Here is a 23,646-nt window from a genome sequence, read left to right as displayed (position 1 = left end):
AGTCCTACGCGGGACGACCTCTTTTGTGTGGGAGCAGAATGGGTTTACAGCTAAGCCACAGCACATGGGGCTCTGTGAGCTCTGCACTTGTGTTTTCCTTCAGAAGGACCTTGACCAGGCAGGGCCACAGGCTCCTCCAGAAAGGCCCACTACAGGGACACCCAGGATGGCAGCCCATTCTTTCTGGGCCGGTGGGAAGTTGGCTAAGGGGCTGTCCGTGTTCCGCGGAGCCCAACTGAAGCACTGATGACCCAGAGGTGACAGCCCTCCTCTCCTTTCTGAGCGGACTTTCCATGAACTTCCTGACCTTCAGGTAGCAGCATCTGAGGCCCAAATCAAAATGTTCCAGAACGCCAGGTGCGGTGGCGTGCACCTGTAGCCCCGGCTACTCGAGAGGCTAAGGCAGGAGGATTGCCTGAACCCAGCAAGGCTGTAGACTGTAGCGCGATATCATCATGCCTGTGAATAGCCACTGCACTCTAGCCTGGGCAACACAGTGAGATCCTGTCTCTAATTAATTAATTAATTAATTAAATGTTCTGCGTGGCCATGAGGAGCCCCTTCCCCTCTCATAGCTGCTGATGGAAGGGTGGGACCAGGTCAGGCTCTAGGTTCCGTCAGTTAGAGATTACAGGGCAGGGACACAATGACTCTGTATGTCCAAGAGTTGTGGAATCTAAAGGCTGAGGTGACCTCCATATCCTGATTAGCCTTCAGATGCACCCCACCATGTACTCCCCCAACCTTGGAATATTCAATCCAGGTCCTCAAAACATTTGAGCACAAACAGGGTGCACAGAGTGGTATTGGGAAGCATAGGAAGAGCACCGGACTAGGAGTCAGGCATCTGTCCAGGCCACCCCATACTCAGTAACCCTGAGCAAGATACGTCCCCTCTCCCACGCTCAGCTTCTTCTTGTGTGAATCAGGATACTAATACCTACCCCCCTCCTGCATAGGGCTGTTGGGAATATCAATATAAATAATTGATAGGACTTTGTAAGCTGTGCAAGTCTAAAGAATTAATAATAATAAAGTGTTGTCGGGTTCAAAGTTACTGTCAGTATAGCATGATAAATATTAAACATCTCTTCCCATCTTCCAGTGCCCCCTGTTTATGTTCTGCCCAATTGGCATGTGAGTTCGGTCCCTGGGGAAGGGGGAAGAAGGGGCAGACCTGAGTCAGGCAGTAGGAACATTAGCTTAAACCAGCTCAAATGAAGTACGTGAATCAGTAAGTGTCACAGTGCTCTGGAAAAAAAAATGGTTCTGGTTTTTCCAATCACAAAACTGAACTAGAGATTGGCAACGGTACATGCTTTTCCTGTTACACCAGGGCCTGGCACTCAGTAGGCAACGAACTATCTCCCAAATGAAGGGTTAGAAGGAGAGATGGAGAGAGAACAGCAAGACCACAAACAACTCATATAGGAGAGGATTAGGCAAGCGTCTGCTTTATTTGTCAATTCCACATCACTAATCTGATCAAATCAATTGATTGTTCTCCTGATGGCTGATTTCTCCCCCCAACCCCCCATGAAATTGACCAGCTGCGCTAGCGCTGTCCAGACACAGTCTTAGTATCATCAGAGCCTTAAAGGAAGTTATTTTTTTGAGACAGGGTCTTGCTCTGTTGCCCAGGCTAGACTGCAGTGGCATGATCACAGCTCACTGCAACCTTGAACTCCTGGGCTCAGGTGATCCTCCTGCCTCAGCCTCCTGAGTAGCTGGGACTACAGGTGCCCACCACCATGCCTGGTTAATTGTTTTATTTTTTGTAGAGATGAGGTCTCACTATGTTGCTCAGGCTGGTTTCAAACTCCTGGCCTCAAGCGATCCTCCTGCCTTGGCCTCCCAAAGTGCTGGGATTACAAGCATGAGCCACAGTGCCTGGCCTGAGCCCTTAAGGAATTTTCAATGCAATACGTTGCACCCTTGCCATATGCGTCCACCATGGTTAACAGGAGAGTCTGGTGACCCTGAGCTGGGTGGCTGGGTGGGAACCCCCAGCTCCTACACTCCTACTGCATGCTCTTGAGTGAGTCCCTTAGGTCCTCTGAATCAGTTCCTCGGTTGCGCAGTGGAACTAATGACACCGACCTCTTTGGTGGTATTGGGGGGACTAAGTATGATGATATTGGGAAAGTGCTCAGCAGTGTCTGGCACGTGGCTGACTTCCACAAATGGAAACCTGTGTTAATCACAACTAAGGAAAGAGAACAAAGCCTTCTTTCCTATTTCCTGGGGCGGTGTGGCATTGTGGAGACACCAACCTGGGAATTCAGAGAGCTGAGATCCAGGTCCAGCTGAAAAGTGAGGGCTTCCCACCCCTCAAACTCAGGACTTGTATCACCCACCAGACCTGCTCACCTGCCAGCAGCTTTGCAACCCAGCAAAGGCCTATTAATTCCCATGATTCTCAGTGTCTAGTTTGCAAAATCCATCTTAGAGCCAGACTGAAGGCAGCAGGGCTACACTAGAACTGTGAAGCCTTCTTCCAGCTCTCAGATCCAAGACTCTATGCAGACACGGCTTTCGACTTTGAATTAGAGCAAGGTGCCGTCTCACGTGCAGAAACTGGGTACAAAGGAATAATGAGCGATCCTTTCTTTTCTGTTCTTCAAAGAGAAAAAAGCTTTGAAAAAAGAGTTTTTCGGGGCCAAGAATTCAGAAATATAGAAGAAGACTCCCACCCAGTAAGCCAATGGTTAGCAATGGGCTCTTGGTTTGCCTGTTAGTGAAGCCCCATTAATTCACAGCTCATTTCGCAGGCCAGAAATCCTCAGCACACACTACGTGCCGGCAGGGTTCCAAGTGCTGGGGTGACGGCCGTGAATACAACACACAGATACCCCTGGCTCACACGGAGCTTACGTTCTATGTCCTCATTCACTCATTGAACAAATACGTTTAAGTGCCTACTGTGTGCCAGATGCTGTACTAGAGACACAGCGATGACCTGTAAAGACTAACAGGTCAGTATAATCTGATGAGCACCATGACAGAGGTTGTAGATGGCTGGGGAAGGATGATCCCAACAATAATGGCCAACATGTATCAAACACCCACTGCCACACACTAAGAGCTAATGATCGTCATGTCATTTAGTGTTACTCACAAACACGCCTATGAGGTGGGCAGGCTTCCAAGGGAAGAACCGAGTCTCAGAGAGAGTCTGCCCAAGGTGGCACAGCCAGAGGATGACACTGGGATTTCCACCCAGGCTCTCTGACCTCAGACCCTTGATCATAACTGTTAATACTACATGATGCTCCCTTCTCCTTTAAACCAACCACATTAGACATTTTGGTGCATAAATAACTTTCACTGCACAAGTCACAATATCTCAAAGTCACCATTTGCCTACATCAAGGTTTGGGGATTCAGAACTGATCCTTTCTGTTTATGTAAAATTGCCTTAGCCACAAAATTTCTTAGGAAAAAAACCAAACCAACAAATCTCCTTTAGGTACAGAACTTTTTAAACCTCAGACCTTTGCGAGCCAGAGGTGAATGTGTCGACTTTGACAAATGACAGCAAGCACTTTGGCACGGAGGGTCGGGAATGTCTGGCTGGACAGGCTATTTTTGGTTCAGAGATAGCTTTGATGAGTTCCACCTCTGCTCCCTCCAATCAGAAATGCCACCTGGGAGGTGAGGGTGTAGCCGTGAAGGAGGAGCAAAAAGAGCTTTGCATCAGGAAAAAAGCAGACTGCAAATACTTGGGGGCAGGAGGAAGGGAGAGTCATCTTCAACTCCAAGACATCCAGTAGTTGGACCCTGAATTCTACCAGTTCAGTTTACTTCCAGTCGTGGCTCTCCTCACTCCCTGTCTTCTCTCTTCTATCCCTCCGGGCCCTGGAGCCCTGCCAGGACTCCAAGCAGAGCACTCACCTTCGTCTCCCCTCCCCAGCCCCGCCTCACTCGCTGATTCTCTGAGCCAGAGCAGGACACACCTTCCCAGCTTGTCCCCTTGGCTGAAGCAAAGCACAGACCCGCTGTGCGATCCCAGTTCCCTGGGTAGCCTGAGCCTCCCTGGAGGCCAGAGCAGGAAGGGCTCGCTCTGCATCCAGGCCAGTGCTTTGCAAACTCTACACATCTTGTGCAGAAGCCCGATATATTAATACATAAACAGATACAAGCGGAGCCGCTCTGGTAAAGTGTATGTGTAGGGTGGGGGTGGGAAGCCTCCCAGCACACCCCCAACAGGGCTCCCAAGGCACTTTACGGAGCCCTAATTGAAATCACTCATTTGGCCTAATCTCCCCAGTTTATAGATGACTTAACATACTAAGGGCTTTGTCCCTCCATCCCCTTGAGAAAATGTCACAAATATTCTTCTGGCTCATTATGGTTAGTTGGTTCCCATTAAACACACGGATGCTACTTCTTTGATGCGCCCGAAAGAGTCCCCAGGGGTTTCAGGCAGAAATATTCCTCCAGCTTTGGGGTGCCAGGAGCGCAACTACCTCGAATGCCACCTGACACAGTTGGTCACCTCCTCTTCTGGGATACACTGTCATCCGTTGGCTTTTAGGGCACTCCTGGTTCTGCTCCTCAGCCTCCTCTGCTGGTTGCCCCTCTCTGGCTCAAGGCAGGGCTCAGTCCTCGGTCCTCTTGTCTCTTCTCCACTCACTCCCTTGCTGACCTCGGCCCATCTCGTGGCTTTAAAAACCGTCTACACGCTCTCGACTCCCAAATTTATTATCTCCAAACAATCCCGTCTCCTGAACATGAGCCAATGATTATCCAACTGCCTAGTTAACATCTCCCCCCCCCGAACATCGAAAAGGCACCTCAAACTTAGCGTGTCCCAACCTGGACTCCTGCCCTCCTCGCCGTCTCCTAACTTGTTCTTTCTGCAGGCTGTGGCAACTCCCTCCCTCCCGCTGTGCAGACCAAAAATGCTTGAGTCATCGTTCCTCCTCTTGTTCCCTCACAACCCACACCCAAGGCATCAACACAATCTTCTTGTCCCCACCTTTTAGTTACGGCCAGAAGCCAACCTCTTTCCAGCGCACCTCCACTGCCACCACCCTGGCTAGGCTGCCATCCTCTGCCCCTGATTATCACGAGAGCCTCCCCACGCTGGTCCCCTGGCCTTCACTCTTGCTCCTCTGGAGTTGCTCTTCAACCAGCAGCCAAAGTGACCCTTTTACTCATCACTCAGACCTGCCAATCCTTACTCAAACCCTACAGTGGCTTCCAAGTTCACTAAGAATAAAAGCCAAAGTCTACAATGGCCTAAGACGACCTACCCCGACCTGGCTTCTGATTCACTTGTTACCTTCTTGGCTCAATCATGCTTCTCTACCACAATGGCTTCTTAGCTATTCCTGCCTCAGGGCCTTTGCACTGGCTGTTCCTTCTGCCTAGAACACTCTTTCCCAGATACTAACATGACCAATTCCCTTACCTCCTTCTGTGCCAATGTCATCTGCAAAGTGAGGCCACCCTGACCGCACTCTAATCACAACTTACTGCCCCCAGCCCTCCCAATCCCCCTTACTCAGATTCATTTTTTTCCATGGCAAGTGGCACCTTCTAACATGCTATGTCCTTTATTTACATAGTAGCTTTATTGTTTAGGGTCCCCCCCAACTAGAATGTAAGTTCTGTGAAGGCAACAATTTTGTCTGTGGAACTAATGGATGCTAAGTATGTAGAACCACACTCAGACATAGTGGCCTCTCAATAAATACTTGTTGAATATTTTACAGTTTGTAGAGCACTTTTACATCTGATGACTCCCTTGAGCCTCAAAACAATCCTGGAAACCACTCTGGTGCAATGTCTCCAAAGCCCAGGCCCCAGCCAGCTCTCTCCTGCCTCCCCAAACTCTCACCTGGCTTGCTGGTGAGTATATTTGCAGGTGCAATGCCCAGGCTGCTTATCTTGTCCCACAGGAGCGTATGCACTCACACCTTATTTCTACAGACCATTCCACATGGACATATCAGGCCAGCTTCTGACCCCAAATCCCTCCTCCAGAGCACAGGAGGGAGAGTGAGATATTGCCTCTGCCCCGGCCTTCTGTTTACACACATCACAACAACTGGACATTCTGTAATGCGGGAGGGTGAGAAGGCAGCAGGGAGGTGGGAGAGACCCTCGGCAGAACAAGAAGCAGCTCTCCTTGCTCTCCTTAACAACCATGGGCTGAAATGTGAGGTCGCTAAGTGCAACTTAATAACTGCTTCTGGTCTCCTGCTGAAATCTCTTTCCTGGCCTAAGCAGCAGGCACAGCTACAGTGGCTAGTTTATTTCTGTCACATCCTCCATACTATGAATTGTGTACCAGCTCCTGATTGCTCCTTTTGCACAGGCTACCACGAAGCTCACAGGTGGCATATCTGTAGCCCAACCCCAGTAGGGCGAGCAGGAGAGCAGGGCCTTGCCACAGAGGTCACAGCATGGCATGGCTTGGGGAGACTCATAACCTTTTGCATTCCTGCCCTTACGTGTCCTCGGGCTTTGAGTTAGGATGGCCTAGGTTCAACTCCCAGCTCTGCTGCTACTGTCTGTGCAGGCTTGGGCCAGCTGCCTCACTTCTCAGCTTCCAACAGGAATAATGTTACTTCCCTGGGTGCCTGAGTAAGTACTTCTCAGTCATCACCCTCATCAGAGATCTCTCTCTCACATCCCATATTCCCTCCTCATGGTTTGGTGGTTAGGGGACAGGGGCCAAGAACGAGGGGCTGAATCCCAGCTCTGCATCTTACTAACCGTGGGACTTTGAGCAAGTCCCTCCACCTCTCTAGCCCTGGGTTTCCTCATCTGTAAAACAGAGATAGTGACACCTCTCTCACAGAGGGGCTGATGCCTCCATTACTTAGAACAGCGCCGGGAGGAGCATTTACCATTACTGTGTGCCGGGCTGCACAGTTTTCCAAACACAGCCTCATCCAACACTTGCAACTCCATCAACAGCAGAAGCTGGTACGATCCTTATTTCCGATTCCCATGGGAGGGAACTGAGGTTCAGAGAGGTTGGAGAGTGAGGTCACACAGCACAGCACGGGCCCACCCTCCTAGGCCTGGGCCCAGCGAGGCTGTCCCACTCACTTGGGGGCTCAGACACCTTCCTGCCCCCTGCAGGCTCCCAGCTGCCCCTTGAGGTTCCACATCGTGGGTCTATGAGAGGCTGCGAAGTCGCCGGCTTGCTGTTGGTCTGTTTCTTTAATCCATAGCTCTCACGCAGGGACAAGAGGAAGCTTAGAGCAGCAGGCGAACCAGCAGCAGGACCAGGTGGGGAGAAGTGAGGCTGGGCAGGGGACGAGAGACCCCCGACTCGGCCCCCCAACGGGCCTCTCCCCTGAACCATGTTGGTTCCAGTGAGCTGGACAGGAGGCACCGAGAGACTCAACATCTGGCCCCAAAAACACCTGCTGCAGGATGGCGGGGGCAGGGCTGGCTTCCAAAGAGAAAGGAAGAGATGCAGAATTAGAGATGCTGCCATGGGGGTGAGACCCCTGCTCTCCCTCCCTCTCCCTGCTCTCCCTCCCCACCTGCGGGACGGTGTGGGCTCCACGCCCACTCCCCCTCCCCTCCTCATGACTCACACCCTTGCCACCCCACCTCTGCAGGCTTCCCCGGTGCCTGTGTCACCCAAGACTCCCTGGCCCTGATGTCTGGTGTCCCGGGGCTGCGGTCACAGCCACCCCTGCAAGCACAAGGAGGGGCAGCTCCTCTGCTCCCAGGCACTGTCCCAGGCCTCACCCCACAGTCAGAGGAGGCTTTGTCCCCCTCAGACGCTCATGGTCCCATGAACCTCTTCTAACACCTGCCACAGATGCTGTTTGACATCTGTGTATTATTTGTGAATAAACTAAACCCACCCAGGCCTACAAGCTCTGTGAGGACAGGAAGCCAGAGTGGCTTTGCTCACAAGGGTGAGCCCGGCACCCAAACCTCAAAGTCAGCAAAGAAAAGGCTGGACGCAGGTGAGGGGAGCAGCCAAGGGAAGGGAAGGCTGTGCCTGTACCCCAATACTTGAAATGCTCAGAGGCATCGAGAGAAAGAGAAGCGATTTAAGTCTGCCTGCTTCTCCTGCACATCATGACTGCCTGGGTGGTACCCTGAGCTGGGATTAGGAAGAAACAATGACACAAACCACCCAAAGAAAACCAGTTAATCCGCGCAACCTCAACCTCTGAGGCAGGCGCTGTTTTTTTAAGATTTCACTTGCCCCTCCTCAGAGCTGCCTCTCTCTGATTTGCTTTCGGATGTTAATGCACTGGGGAACAGTTAATTTGATCCTGCATTTAGCACACCTGATCTTCACAGTAATTGCTTTCATTGGCTCAGCCACACTCTAAAGGGGACCTCCACAAGCTTGCACACTAGCATTTATTTTATTGTGAGATGTACAGTAAGACCGGAGATATTACAGCCAGATCATAAATTAATCTCCAAGCTGCTGTCGACAACACAGGTTCTCGTCCCACTGTGCTTCCCAGCAGTGATCTGGTTTAGAGGACACAGTGTATCACAGTGGATGAAAGATGGGCTAAGAATCCAGAAATCGGGGACACTGGTTCCAGCACTGCTGTGTGACACTGGACAAGGCAGTGTCCCACTCTGGGCCTCAGTTTCCCCATCTGCAAAATGTAAGAGCTAAGCCAGATGCTTCCTTGGGATGAGGCATGGCATGGTAAGAGGAAGGTAGAATTTGAAGTCCCTTGGGTTTGAGTTCTCTGTTTTCTTAATTTCTCTGCTATTTATTATCTTAGCAACTCTGGGCAAGAGACTTAAAGTCTGGCAGCCTCAAAGTCTTCTTGGGTGAGATGGGGGTGATAACAATAGCTAACCAGCCTTCCCACATTTACATTCCTTTCTAGGCTGTTCTCTGAACTGTAGCCAACATGAGCTTCTTAGAACACAATCTGATCATAGCGTCTCCCTCCTTAAAAGCTTTCGATGGTTCTCCAGTGCCCTCCAGAAAAGACAGACTTTTTAATCTGGCGGATTAACCTCATCTAACCTCCACGAGGCTCCCCTTGCAATCCTCTCCCATTCCAGCCACACTGGCTGTTCTGCTTTCTCACCATGTTCCATTCTGCCACAGGCCCTTTGCACATGCAGTTTGCATTCACAGAGCGCACTTCCCACCTTTTCCACCAAATTGGCCATGCTTTAGCCTCATTGAAGCTTCACACAAGCTTCCCTTCCTCACTCCCTTAGTGAAGCCTCTCCTTACTCCCAACCACAACTGGAGGCCTAGTAAAGACTCTCACAGCCCTGTGCATCTCCCCTTTGTAGCACCTGTCACAGCTGTAAATTTACATCTGCCTGATTATTTGATGAATCAATTAAATCCATCACAGGGCTTCAAGTTCCACGAAGAGAGGAATCATGTTGCTTAACATCTAACACGGTGTCTGCAGAAACACTCATAATGAATACAATAAAATCCAACAACAGCCAACATTTATTAAGCAATATCTATAAGTCAGACACTTCCCAACAGCCCTAAGAATTAGGTTTCATTATTATTCTCATTTAACAGAGGTCTGAGTCACAGAGAGGTTAGACAATTTGCCCAATGTCACACAGCCCAATATCACACTAATAAGTGGTCAAAGCCCAGAAGTCTGGTTACTGACAGACCACTGAAACTCTTTCACTCACTCAGTAAATGAAGCAGGGTCAGGGAGCAGATCTTTAAGCGAGGAGGCTGGCACTGCTTAAACACTTAATAATAATAATGATAATGGTTAACAGACATTGAGTATTTATGATTGATGATGGGTCCAATATTATTCTAAGGACTTTTACATGAATTAACTCATTTTCTCCTCCCAACAACCCTATGAGGGAGTAGCACCGTTATGCTCATTATTAAACGTCTAAGAAAAATTGAGGCCAGGAAACATCAACTGACATGCCCAAGGTCACCGGCTCATAGGAGGTGGAGCCAGAATCTGAACCTTGATCCACCTAACTCCAGAGTGTGGGAAAACGCCAGCTCTGTGATGCTCAAGGAGGAGCTGGCTCCGTCTCCACCATAGGAGAACGGGAAGGAATCCCCCACTCCACCGCGGGTTCCTGCATTCGGATCTACTGGTGAGAAGGCCTGCGCTCCTGCTGGCACTGAGCCTACCCAGCCAGGCAGAGCTGTCCCCTGCAGCCTATAACGCCAGCCACTGCCCTGGGGCCTCGGCTGGGGAGACACCCTGGGAGCTCATGGACGGCTGAGCAGTGACTCATGGGGCGGCCGAGGAGGAGGAAGCTGGTGGGGGCTAAAAAAAGCCCTGCGACCACATATTATACACGAGGACAGTCATCAACCATAACCACCAGCACCAAGGCAAGCCCCGCCCGCCACCCCACACGCCCCTCCGGCTGCCCTGGAGTCCTGCGATCCTCTTAGAAGCTCCTACGGTCCAGACTGCACCGCTGGGCTATGGCGGTTCAGAGCACAGGCTCTGGAGCCCAAATCCCAACTCTGCCACTTTAGCAGCTGTGGCACCTTGAACCAGTCACTGAACTTTTCTGAGCCTCAGTCTCCTCCCCAGTAAAATGGGGCTAAGAAACACCCACTTCACAAAAACAGCATGGAGAACAGTGTAATGTATATGGAAGGCCTAGCATAGTACCTGGCTCGGCAACCGTGGTTCCGCCTGTGGGTAAAATGCAGTTGATGGCAGGGGGCAAAAGACAGGCAAATACAATTTTCCTGGAGCACTCGCTCTTTCAGATTCATATTTTACTGGTGCCTGGGAGCTTCACACCTATTCACTGTTAATCCATTCCACTTTCAGTACAGAATGATGCTATCAAGAGTAATAAAGATAAAGATAAGAGTTATTAAGTGCATGCCATGAACGAGATACTGACATAAATATTTTGCATCCATTATATCATCTTAAGCCTCGCAAGCATTCTGTGAGACAGACCAGAGCCAGACTGCATAATTTAAATCTGGTCCAGCCACTTACAAGCCATGTCACCTTAGGCAAATTCATTAAACTTTTTGTTCCTCAACTTTCTAATCTGTAAAATGGGGATAATAATAGCACTTGCTCTGTAAAGTTGGTGAGATGGCTAGCTCTCTATCCAAAGTGTATGCCTCTCTGATAGTACAGAACTGCGGGTGTGGGTGGCTGCCCTGCCAGGGATGATAATTCCCAGCTCCCTTGCATCTAGTTGAGGTCATGTGACTGAGTTCTGGTCATTAAAATGTGGAACTGATGTACCCACATCAGGACTATCCCATAAAAATCTCCCACATGGTCCTCCACACTCTCTGTCATCTTCAATCAAAGAAGTTTCTGGGAGTCATGTGTTCTAGATGGCAGAGCCTCTGTCAACTTCCGTGGACAGAGCACCTCTTCACCCCGCTATCAGTTGGACTCTACATGAACGAGAAAACAACTTTTATTGTGTTCAACCGAGATGTTAGGATGTATCTGATGTATCAGCTAGCATTACCCTGATACAGAAATTAGTTCCAGAAGTGGGGTGTTTAAAACACGTGACGTTGGCTTAGAAGTCAGGCAGCAGGTTATATTAGAGGCTGGAAAACTGAAGACTCATGTCATACAGTGGTAAAATGTTTGGTTAAACTGTCATCTATAATAACTTAGCAGTCAGAACTCATGCCTGCTAAGCCTGTGAGTACTAGAGAAAGAGACTAGAAAAAATGACGATAATAGAGTTTGCTAATTGTTCCTGGCTGAGTTTAGCAAGGTATTAGGGAAAGACAGGAACTCAGGCATAAATTAGCCAATATGCAAATAAAATTAAAAAGGAATAATGGAGAAGTTAAAAAAAAAAAAAAAAAGACAACTATTTACAGATCCCAAACGTGAAGTAAATATCAGGATATAGGCCTCCCACCTAAGCCTGATGGCCTTAAGGTGACTGCAATTAAATTGAGAAAGAAAGGGGGGTATGCAGATAAGAAAATAAAGAAATAATCCAGGCTTGAGAGTTTGGCTAGGAAATAACTTTGTCTGTGGCTAACGGCACAACAGACATCATAGATGAAAATCCTACTAAGTTGTTAAGGGAATTATATTGGAGAAATCTATAAGCCTTGATTTTAAAAGTCTTTTATCATTACAGCATTAAAACAATCCTTGGACCCCTAAAAGTTCAAGGGCAAGAACTACGTTATAAGAGCTTCATAGCCCCCATGGAGGCCATACTTTCCAAGACCTACTTCAGGTGTGGCCACAGAAATAATAATAATGGACAATGAAAACCCTCCCACTGGCAGAGCTGAAAGTGTGGAGAACAATGAACCAGTAAATCCTTCCCAGAGAGAAGAATCAGCGCCTAATCCAGGAATTTCACCCATTGTGACAACCATACAATGCCTGCTTGGTGAGATTTCATAACTACTAAGGACCAGTGACTGCTGTGTGTCTTCCACTGTTAACCTCTTCCAAATGGGAGTTTAACTGTGGTTCTTCTGCCCTGCTGCACTGTAGGGGTGGCAGATAATGTGTCTCTTTTGGCTCACAGGTCCCTGGAGCATGAAGATCCACACACAACTCTGCAGATAAAACTGAGCTTTGCCCAAAGATCCTGAACTTTAAAAAGGAAGCAGTAATCGGCTAGAACATGGAATCTTCTCTTAGAGTTTTGTGTGTAAGAAGAAGGATGTGCCAGATATTTGGTGATCGGGGAGCCAATGATACATCTGGCCAACAATATATGGGCACAAGCGACGTAGGTCCCTTCCAGTCTATGCGACCTTTCTTAAGATCCTCCACACTCACTTTCTTCCTGTATCTACTGGCTGGATGAATGTCCAAGGAAAGGACTGAAAGCCACATGTTGAGGATAACAAAGGCAAAATCCCCATTAATCAATCAGTCTTCATACCTAAATGACCCTCCCACCTGCTCCCACCCCACTCCTCTCCCAATCAGAATTTAAACGAGTAAGAAATGAGCTTTGAGTGTGTTAAGCTCCTGAGATTTGGGAATTGTCTTTTATAATAGCTGATGTAAACTGTAACATTATAATACATAAAGCTCTTAAAACAGTGCCTGGCATATAACATATAACAAGCTATAGCATATAACAAGCTATACAAGTGTAGCTATTTCTATCACAATACCTATTTTACAGATAGAGAAACTGCAGCTTACAGGTGTGTCTGATTCCAGAGTCAATTATTGTTATGTTTACCTAGATGATAATCAGACCAATTTCCTAGATGAGTTTGGTGCCTGGCTGAACGCCACAAATAATAACACACTTAGAGTCCTTTGGCCTATTCAAAGGCCATCACCACCCCGTCCTTGACCCCAGGCCTCCAGGTTGGTCCCTCTTTGTTTTATTTTATTGTTATTTTTGTTTTACATTTCAGAAAACATCCAACTTGCAAATACCCCAGCACTGAACTGGTAAGTCTGCATAGAAAACCAAATAACCCTCTAGTGACCCAAATTCTAAGTTTTAATTTATATCGAGCCAATTAATTACAAACGTGCTCTGTGAGCACAGACACTGCTATGGCTGTCTCTTGACATAGCTGTTGCTGCTCCTCTAAGAAGCTGGGTTTCTTCTGTGACATTTTTGGTCCAGCACAGCAATGCTGCACCACGGAACAGCAAGACCAGCTCAGGGACAGGAAAACTGCTGAGCATGCATTTAGTGCAGAAGCAGAGTCTATCTGGCAACAGAAAGCAAAAGACCTAAAACCCAACCTACCCACTAAGCCAGTGCTGGCAAGGCAAGGGCTCGTGTTAATTAATGTTTATAAAGTGACTGGGGATCCCTGACATGAAAGAGACCATTCAAAATCCCCAAAGTATTATTATCACCAGCCCGAATAATGTTTTTTAAGGAAAGCATCATTATCAAGTGCCTGCTATATAGCAGGTGTCTTCACATACTCTATCTGATTTAATCCTTGTAATCACCCTATGTGGTAGGTTTAGGCTTTCTTCCTTTTTTTTCATGTCTTCTTCTTTTTTGTAATTCTCACTGTACAGATGAGAAAACCAAGTTCAGCAAAATGAAGTCACTTTCTAGAAAGTGATAGAGCCAAAATTTGAGGCTAGATCTTTCTAAGTGTGAGCTCTTTCTCTCTTTCCCTGTCATCACACCACACTACCTCTTCCAGTCTTCCTTTCAAACTCTTTCTACATTTAAAACAAAATTTCATTCAGGGAAGCCTAAAGCTTTTTTCTTATGTCTTGATTTTACTGAAGTATATTTTGCAATATAGTGAAGTGCACAAATCACAGGATAAGTTTTGACAAATGCATACACCTCTGATCTCACACCCCTATTGGTATTAAGGGACCATTCCAGAAAGTCTCCTGATGCCCTGGCACTAAAACATCTTTTAAATTAATAAATAGAGAAAATAAAATAAGCTACTTTCCTTTGACCAAAACAATCTTTTCATGACCTTGGCTGTGGGGCTGTGCCCATGGGGGTCAAGCCCTGAGGTGGGTGCACTGAGTTGTTGGGTGTTGGGAATACTAAAATGGGGGATTCAGTTAAAATTCTATGTCTTGTTGGCTCCATCCACACTGAGTACATGGGGATAAATTGATTTGGATGCAACAGAGATGAGAATTGTGCCTGGATTATCACAACTATCATCATCATTTTATCCCCTCTCGTGTGCCAGGCACCAGATTATAATACCCTTGGACACGTAATCTCATTTAATCCTCATAATTATTACCTCAATTTACAGCTGAGGAAACTAGGGCTCAGAGAGGTTAGGTGACATACCTAAGAACACACAGCTGGAAAATTGACTGCCTTGAAATTCAAATCCAAGAGGTCCAACTTCAGAGGCCATTCCTTTAATAACTGCCCTTACAGATGCTTTTGGGTAAATTTTAAATGCCTTAGACTCAATATGCTGGTTACATTCATTCAACCAATAGTACAGAGCATCTATAAAGTGGCAGGCACTGTGCTGGGTGACAAGGAAGGAGATACAAAGATAAATGAGAGTGGGGGAGGGATTGTGTCAAGGAAGCCTTCACAGGGATGCCAGGAAGATCATTCCTGAGCCAAGTCTTCAAGAATGAGCAGGAACTGGCCAGCTCCGAAGGAGTTTAAGATACAATGACTAAGACATACAAAGGCACAGTGAAGCACTTCTGCCCACTCCTTATTTAGCTTTAGCAAAATCAATCAAGTCAAATTTTAAAACCCCACAGAAACATCAATGGGGTCTCTTAGCTGTCACCTGGCTCTTCCAAACAGCTGAAAATCAATGTAAAAAAAACCCAGCTCTGAAGGGTTTTTACATCACCACAAAGTTCATGCCCACAACACTCCCATGTGTATGATTTCTGAGAGCCACTAAGCCTTCCTTTGCTTAGGGCCAATTATCTTTTGTTTTCTGAGTCCAGTCCCATATGACTAGTTCCATGATTCCTCTGCCTGGGCAGTTTAGCAGCAGCAAATGAGAAAGGTGGACAAATGCAGAGATGGCAATAAGGGGCAACTGAAGACCCAGAGCCGTCGTACATGTGCAGTCCCAGCTACACGGCAGAGGTGGGGAGGATCGCTGGAGCCCAGGAGTTTGAGGCCAGGCTAGGGCAATATAATGAGACCCTGTCTCTAAAGAACAACAACAACAGGGTAGAAAAACTTGAAAAGATGATTCAAGAAACTCAAAAAGCAATAGCTTCTTTCAGGACATCGTTGTGTAACACAGCACAATAGCTTGCAAAACTCAACAGGCATCTAATAAGCTCCAACTATGTACTAGGGCCTCTCTTAGGCTTGGCAGAGGATGTAAAAACATGTAAAATCCAGTTCTGCCCAGTTCAGTTTGGGAGGAACACAAGGCAGATAAATTGGGACAGGAAGAATGTCAGCTGTGAAGGGTTCCTGTTCAACTGTGTAGGTAATGGAGGGCAGGCAGAATGGCCTGAAGGCAGGGAACTCATCTGTCACTTTAGAGTCATGTAGACAGTGGTTAAGAGTATGGACCTTGGCTGTCTGCATTCAAATAAACAAGACCTTTAAGTTCCCTGCGCCTCAGTTTCTTCCTCTGTATAATGGGACAATAGTAGTACCTTTTCAAAAGAATGTTGAAGATAAAACGGTCAATATACAGAGTAGTGCTGGACACATGTTAGTTGTTATTACTTCTTACCCAGCACTTGCTCAGGCCCTAGCATTTGGAAACAGCTCAATAAGTATTGATGAACAAATGAATTCACAAGTGAATAAATTAGCGATGCTACTGAGATAAAGGGGAAAAAAATCTATTGTGTAAGTTATCCTCTCCTTAATAAGGCCTGCAGATCAGAAAGAATGTGTGCAAAATAGTTTAAGAAATAGGTTTGATGTTTAATGTATGTTTCAGATACCAAAGGAATTAATCACTCATTCTTCAACTCCTCTGCATGTATGACCTGCCATTTTAAACAAGCCCAAAGAAAAGAGAGAAAGGGATCCCAATGCAATTGCTACCCAGGGAAGGCTGAAAGGGCCCTGAAACCCAGGAGTTAATCTCCATGGTGTGGGAAAGGCCGTGATGGCAGCAAACCTCAACCGCCACACACTCACCCTACCCAAAACCAACGCTGTGGTCTTCTCCTTCCTTAAATTATACTTCCTCCTAAACGGATAAACACAAAAACTGTCTTTAAAAGATGTTAAGGATCGTAAAAGTAAAACCGATTTGAAAAGAGCACCTCGGGGTGGAATACATATCTACTGCTTATTTCACAGATGAGGAGGACTGAGGCCAAGAGAAGCGACGTGACTTGCCCAAAGTCACTTCAAGAGAATGGCAATGAGCAGGGTGCCTGGATTTCCAGACTAGAGCTTGTTCCTCTCAAAGGGAAGTAGTGAGTGAGAAAACGGAGGAGGTTTCAGCCCCAGAAGGTGGCTAAGGGGTTGAGGGGGCAGCAAGGAGTAAGGGACTATTGTAACGGGAGACACTGGCAGCGCGCAGTGGGAAGGAAATTAAGCCCTTCTGTGCTGCTTGGTGGGGGTGGGGTTCCAAACAAAGAACAATCTAGTCCAAAGCGCCTGGGTTTTCCAGGTGAATCCCCTCATTCTGAACAAGCACAAACAAAGCCCAGTGCCCTCTCCCCAGGTGTTTCCATCTTGGTCAAGACTGCACGTGTGTGCGCGCACGCGTGTGTGTATGGCCTCAAAGATATCCTCTCTTTGGGGGTTGTGCCCTGGGCTAGCAGCAGAGGGGGAAGGGCTCTGGCAAGGAGATCCCGAAGAGTCTTCGAGATCAACGCGGACCCCCCTATACACACACACACACACACACACACACACACACGCTTTGCTCCCTCCTTCCCCTCCCCCACCGATGATCAAATCCAGGTGAAGGGACCGAGAGCTGCAGGGTTGGTTCCCAAAGGGCTTCCGCTGGAGCCGGGCACCCGGCGCGCACGTTCGCAGGCACATTTACACACGCACAGACACACATGCACACTCACATGCACACACTCGGCACCGCCCGCCGTATCTCTGCTACAGCCCGGGGGGAAACAGACAGGCAGCAACATGAATGAAATCTGCCCAGAAAGACTGCATTTCAGCTGCAACCACGCAACCTCCGGCCAAACCGCCGAATATGTAACAAAGTTTTATTTCGCTTTTAGAGTCTCCAGTTACGCTTCTACCATTTCCTGTGGAAAATTGAAGCTTTGAAGTGTCTAGCTCCGGCTTTCGCAGACAGGCAGCACCGCCAGCGCCGGCTCTCCAAAACAAGCGCCCCCGGCCCCACCCCCTCCGCCGCCAGAACCGCGGGTTCAAACCCACGGAGCTCAGGCCTCCAAAACAGGGGGCGCGGAAAGGGGATGACAGAACCTGCTGTAGACAACGCCCTAAACTGACAACCCCCTGCAGAACCCCACCCCACCTCCATCCTGCCCGGGTCCCTAGTGGCCTTCCTTCAGCCAAGTGGTGACAGCTGCAGCTCCCTGCGAGAGGGAACGGAGAGGGGCAAGACTTGGAAGGGCGGAACTGGGGGCTATGGCCAATGCACTGCCCCCACCAGCTGTGTGCTCTGGCCCTTCAAAACTGCCCCGTAAAAACTTGGGACCGACAAGTCTTCCCGCTCCACCGTCTCACCACACACACCTCTCCCCGACTGTTTCCAGGCCCTTGAGCTAGCTCTCAACCATTGTGCCTTTACGACCGCCGGACCCCTCCTTCCCCGTTGCAACGAGTGTCCCTGGAGGGCGTGAGGGAAGTAGGCGCCCTAGGCAGCGGAGAGAGGAACACGCCTCCTCCCAAATCCTAGGGAGCCAAATTCGTGTGCCCAGGAATGTGGCATTTTCAAGGTCAAAACAAGCAGTTCTCTGATAGAAGATATATAGTAAGCGCAAAGGATCTCAAACCTGCTCCAAAAAATGGTGCTGGGTTTCGCCGGGCCCCCGCGGGAGGCAGCAGCCGCCCCGCCCTGCACCGGGGGCGCAACCGCGCGCTCAGGGACCAGGGCCCTCAACAGCCGCGTGAAGTGAGCGGATCCCGAGCGCAGGATGGAACAGGCGGGTTTCTGTCCGCCTCCAGCCCGGCCGCCTCCTCCGAGGCTTGGGACAGTAGCGGGTGGCTGGGAACACGCGGGAGGGAGACGCGAGACAAACTTGCGCCAAGAGTTGGCCGGGTTGGGTGGGGAGGAGTGGCACCCGCGCGGCCACTTACCGCTGGCGTTCTTCCCGCAGATGAGGTGCTGGTAGGGCTGCAGGAGCCCCCAGATCTCGGAGTCGTTGTTGACGGTGTGCTCCAGGGTCTCCACGGTGAACTTGGGCGCCTCGTGGAGCGCGTGGTGGTGGTGATGGTGGTGGTTGGCGGCTGCTGCCGGCGGGACTGCGGCGGCCGCGGCGGCCGGCGGGGCGCAACAGCTGCTGCCCCCACTGGCGCTGCTGGCTGCGCTGCAGGCGCCGCCGCTCGCCGCTCCTCCCCCGGGCGCCTCTCGCTCCTTATCCGCCGCGGGGGCCGTACCGGGGCCCGAGGCCGGGCCTGGGCCGGAGCCGGAGCCTGAGCCAGGGCCGCTGCAGCTCCGGGGCAGCCCGGAGGCCACGACTCGCGCGTAGATGTCCCGGAAGAGGCTCTCCATGCAGGCTGTCAGGTAGATGGCGGCGTGCTCGTGGATGCGCAGCGCCACGCGGCTGTCCACCATCCAGCGGTACACGCGGCCCACAGAGAAGGTGAGGCCGCAGCGCGCCGACTTTCCGCGGCCCAGGCGGTCGCCGCCGGCGCTGCTCATGTTATAGAGGGACAGTGCGGCCAGCGCGGCGGCTGTACAATGCGCCGCCAGGCCCCAAGACAGCACGATCTCCATGGCGCTCTGAATCTCGTACTTGGTGCACTTGGCGAAGCGCAGGCTCAGGCGCTGCGCCTCTTTGGCGATGCGCACCAGCGCCCGGCTCACCAGCGTCGACAGCTTGGCCAGCGCGTCCTTAGGCAGGCCGCCGGGGACCGCCGGGCCTGCCCGGGGATCCCGAGAGCGCAGCAGCAGCGCCTCCAGCTCCTGGAGGGTCCAGGGGACCTCGTCGAGGTCCGGCAGCAGCCGCGAGCAGTGCTGGCCGGCGCAGTCCAGCCCCTCGGAGTCTTCCACCAGGGCAGTGTTGACGGTGTCAAAGCTGTTGTGCCGGCTGTGCATGGAGTCAGCTAGAGGCGGCCAGCAGCTCCCGCCATACGGGGACGCCGGGTGCGAGTCGGAACAGCACAGAGACAAGTTGGAGGAGCGCACCGAGTCCGCCGCACCACCATAACCCGAGTCCAGCGTCAGATCCTCCAGCGTTCGCACCACGGGCTTCTTACCTCTCCTGGCCATCGCTGCGCCACTTCATGCTGCGGCCGCCCGGGAGCCAAGGGAAAGGAGCGGCGAGGGGCAGCGGGCGCCGGGGGCGCGGGGAGAGCCGAGTCCGCGCCGCCTCGGCTCACTTTTCCACCAGCTGCTCCTACTAAGTATTACTACTTTCGGCTGCCTCCCCGAGCCGCTGCTGCTGGAATACACAGGGCAGACTCCGGAGTCATCTTCCGGAGTCCGTGCCGGAGCCGCGGCGCACTGAGGGGCGAGCCAGGCCGGGAGAGAAGCTTCCACCGGGACTTGCCCCTTTCTTCCAAAATAAAAAGTGTCTGGACCGCTCCTCGCTGGGCCTGGCTGGGCAGACGCCGCCGGGCGCTGGCCACAGTGTTCGTAGGACGGAGACCGCCCCAGATGTCGCCGCCGCAGCTCCGCGAGCAGCTGGCTCCGGGCTCCCGGCTCGCGGCGCCCGCCCGCCCGCACTGACGCGCAGCAGCTGCCGCGGCGACTGCAAACCCTGCCGAGCCCCTCAAACCTCGGGCGGCCGGCGGGGCGGGCGCATGCAAAGCAGGGCCGGCGGAGAGCCAATGGGATTGGAGGATGTTAATTACTTCGCCCTTTTTTTTTTTTAATCCCGCCTCTCCCTGCGGCCCCGCCCCTCACACACGCGCCGGGCTGTGAGCTGGGCTGCAGGAAGTGGGGAGCGGCGGCTGGGAGTTGGGGGACCCGTGGGAGCGTACGGACGGACGCGGATGCCGCCCCCCTGCTGCTGTCCGTGCCCTCGGGCTCCCGGTTTTGATGCCAGAACCGGAGGGTATAGGTTAGGCAGGTGACCTGCCCACCGAAGTGTGCTCCCCCCAGCGGTTCACAAAGTGTCTGCCTAAGGGCTGCTCTGTCCCCTGCCTTTACAATTAATTCCTTCCTTCCTTCTTTCCTTCCTTCCTTCCTTCTTTCTTTCTTTCTTTCTTTCTTTCTTTTTTTTTCTTTGATACCTGAAACATGTTTTTCCTTCCTCTCTCTACCCCACCCCCCTTTTCAGGTACCCAGACCAATTAATGTGGCCCTCTTTCAGCCCGGGTTTGCTCCAGCGTGGAGGGAAATAAGCCAGGTGAGCTGAGCCCAGGGCGACGGACACCACTGGGAGGCCGAATCTCCGGACATTAGCCACCTGCCACCAAGGCGCAGTAACTAGGTTCCTTTCAGTACCCAGCGGGACCCTGCACCCCTCCGTCAAAGTCCTGGGGGTGTGCTGCAGGGAGGGCTCAGGCACCACTCCGATGTCCTGCTGGGCATTGTTCCAGATAGCTCAGCCTTGAAAGGGGTCAATTTGCTGAGAGAATTTTCTTTTTTGACTAAAGATAGAATGTATATGCATGACTTGGCTGCATTTCTGTGTCAAATGGCATCGTGCTGTTTAATTGTCTGTCCCCACCCACCGGGACAGAAACCCTATCTTAGTCACCTGGGGATCCCCAGCTCCCCACAGTGTCTCTTGGCTTAGAAGTCCCCTCCTACAGGAAACCCTCCCAGATACCCCAAGACTGGCTTGAGTGCTTCCACTGCCCCACCCCCTTCTGTGGCCGCTGATTTCTGGGCCCTTGGGACGCTAGGTTGCTGCAGTCTGATTACTTGTCTGGATCCCACACTGGGCTACGAATTCCCGTACTCAGGCCCGGCAGAGTGTAGGCGCTCAGTAAATATTCGTTGTAAATTACGAAGAGAGGAAGGATAGACATGCCTTTGAACGTGCTTTGGATGTTCAACAATGGCCAACAGGTATATGAAAAGACGCTTGGCATTCTTAATCATCAGGGAAATGCAAATCAAAACCACAATGAGATATCACTTCACACATGTCAGGATGACTATTATCAAAAAGTCAAAAGACAATAAGTGTTGGCAAGGATGTGGAGAAAAGGCAACCCTTGTACCCTGATGGTGGGAATGTAAATTGGTACAGCCATTGTGGAAAACAGTATGGAGCGTCCTCAAAAAATAAAAATAAAAATAGAACTACCATATGATCCAGCAATCCCTCTTCTGAGTATATATCCAAAGGAAATAAAATCACTGTCTCAAAGAGATATTTGCACTTCCATGTTCATTGCAGCATTATTCACAATAGCCAAGATGTGCAAACTACCTAAGTGTTCATGCACACACGAATGGATAAGGAAAATGTGGTATGTGTGTATATGCAATGGAATATTATTTAGCCTTTAAAAAACCAAAAATCCTGCCATTTGCCACAATGTCATGAACCTGGAGGTCATTATGGTAAGTAAAATAAGCCAGACACAGAAAGACAAATAGTGCATGATCTCACTTTTATGTGGAATCAAAACTTTTTTAAAAAATTTTATTCATAGTAACAGAGAGTAGAATCACCAGGGCCTCGGGGTGGGTGGGGGGAAAAGAGGTGATATTGGCCAAAGGGCACAAACTTTCAGTTGTAAGACAAATACATTCTAGAGACCTAATGTACAGCATGGTGTCTATAGTTAACGACATACTTGAAATTTGCCAAGGAGTAGATATTAAGTGTTCTCACCACACACACACAAAAAAAGGTAATTATGTGAGGTGATGCATCTGTTAATTAGCTTAATTGTGGTAATCATTCACAATGTATGTGTATATAAAAACATCACAGTGTACACCTTAAATATATACAATTTTTATTTGCCAATTGTACCTCAGTAAAGCTGGGGGTGGGAGGAGCCAATGGACTTTCTCAGATAAATTGTAGCCACCATCCTAATACATGTGCTCATCACCTCCCATTTTGGCTGTCATAATATCCTACCAACTGGTCTCCTGCCACCTCCTTCTCCAAACCATCCAGTCCAGGCATCCTCTGAAAGCTCAGTTCTGATTTTACCATTTTAAAAAATTATAATATCAAAAAAAAATTCAAAGGCTCCCCATCGTCTTGCAGATAAAGTTTGCATTGAGCTGGCTTTCAGGATCCCCTCATTCTGATTCCAGACCCTCTTTTCATAATATTCTAAACCTTGAATAAGGGAGTGATGGTCTTTAACGATCTTAACCTTCTGAACACACACTCACACTCATGTAGACACACAGACATACACAGATACCCTCACACACCTGCACACACACACAGAGACATGCACACACTCACATGCAGACACACTCACACGCATGCGCACCCTGCGCTCTAGCCATCCTGAAATCACTTGCTGGTTTTCCAAGGTAACATGCTGTCTCTTGCACCTGATATGCCTTTGCAGATGCCATTCCCTTTGCTTGGGACACTCTTCCCCCTACTCCACCACGCAAACTCCTCCGTTGTCATCCACTAAGGGTCCACTCTAAGCTTACCACTGCTGTAAAGTTTTCCCTGATGGCTGCCTCCTCTCCACTTCGCCCGGATCTGGTAAGCTGTCCCCATCTCTGAGCTTGGGGCTTGCTCCCAGGGCCTTTTTCTCTTCCCTGCGTGTTTCCTGGTTATTTCATCTACCCCATGGCTCTTTATAAGGTTACTGTGTGGGTTAGATGAGATTTTTCATATACTGTATAGGATTTAGCAGTGTCCCACACATGATAGTAATCCCATGAATGTCTGTTATCTCCTACATTTTCCTATTTTCTGCAATAAACATTTATTTTTTATAGTGTCAGAAGAAAAAAAAAACAAATGTTACATTAAAAAGTCAACTTATCCTTCAAGGCTGTGCTGAAATGCCACCTCCTCCAGGTAGCTTTGCCATACCTTAGCAGATGGGCTCTCTGCTCTCCTTGTGCTATACATGTTGTGTGTTAGGCTTCTCTCCCCTTCGAGATGGCACATTCCTTAAAAGCAGGGATCTTGCCCCCTAACATAGTGCCAGTACTAATGAACATGTTCCTTAGTATTATGGATAAACCAAAGCATGTGCCCATTTAATTTACAAAAGTAAATCATT

At 49.7% G+C, this 23,646-nt stretch overlaps 1 protein-coding gene across 2 annotated transcripts in view; it reads right to left on the bottom strand.

Annotated features, from left to right (window-relative positions):
* Positions 1 to 19,744, bottom strand: part of ABTB3 (ankyrin repeat and BTB domain containing 3) — a 288,577-nt gene extending 268,833 nt beyond the window's left edge. For both annotated transcript variants that reach the window (XM_069490381.1, XM_069490382.1), the window contains exon 1: positions 18,610 to 19,744. In XM_069490381.1, coding sequence (XP_069346482.1) covers positions 18,610 to 19,744 — 1,135 coding nt within the window. The remainder of the gene's footprint in view (positions 1 to 18,609) is intronic.
* Positions 19,745 to 23,646: the final 3,902 nt, after the last annotated feature.

This window comes from Eulemur rufifrons, chromosome 16 (assembly GCF_041146395.1).
Source record: "Eulemur rufifrons isolate Redbay chromosome 16, OSU_ERuf_1, whole genome shotgun sequence".
Lineage (NCBI taxonomy): Eukaryota > Metazoa > Chordata > Mammalia > Primates > Lemuridae > Eulemur > Eulemur rufifrons.
Note: the sequence above shows the minus strand (reverse complement) of the source record. Positions and strands in the feature narration are given on the sequence as shown.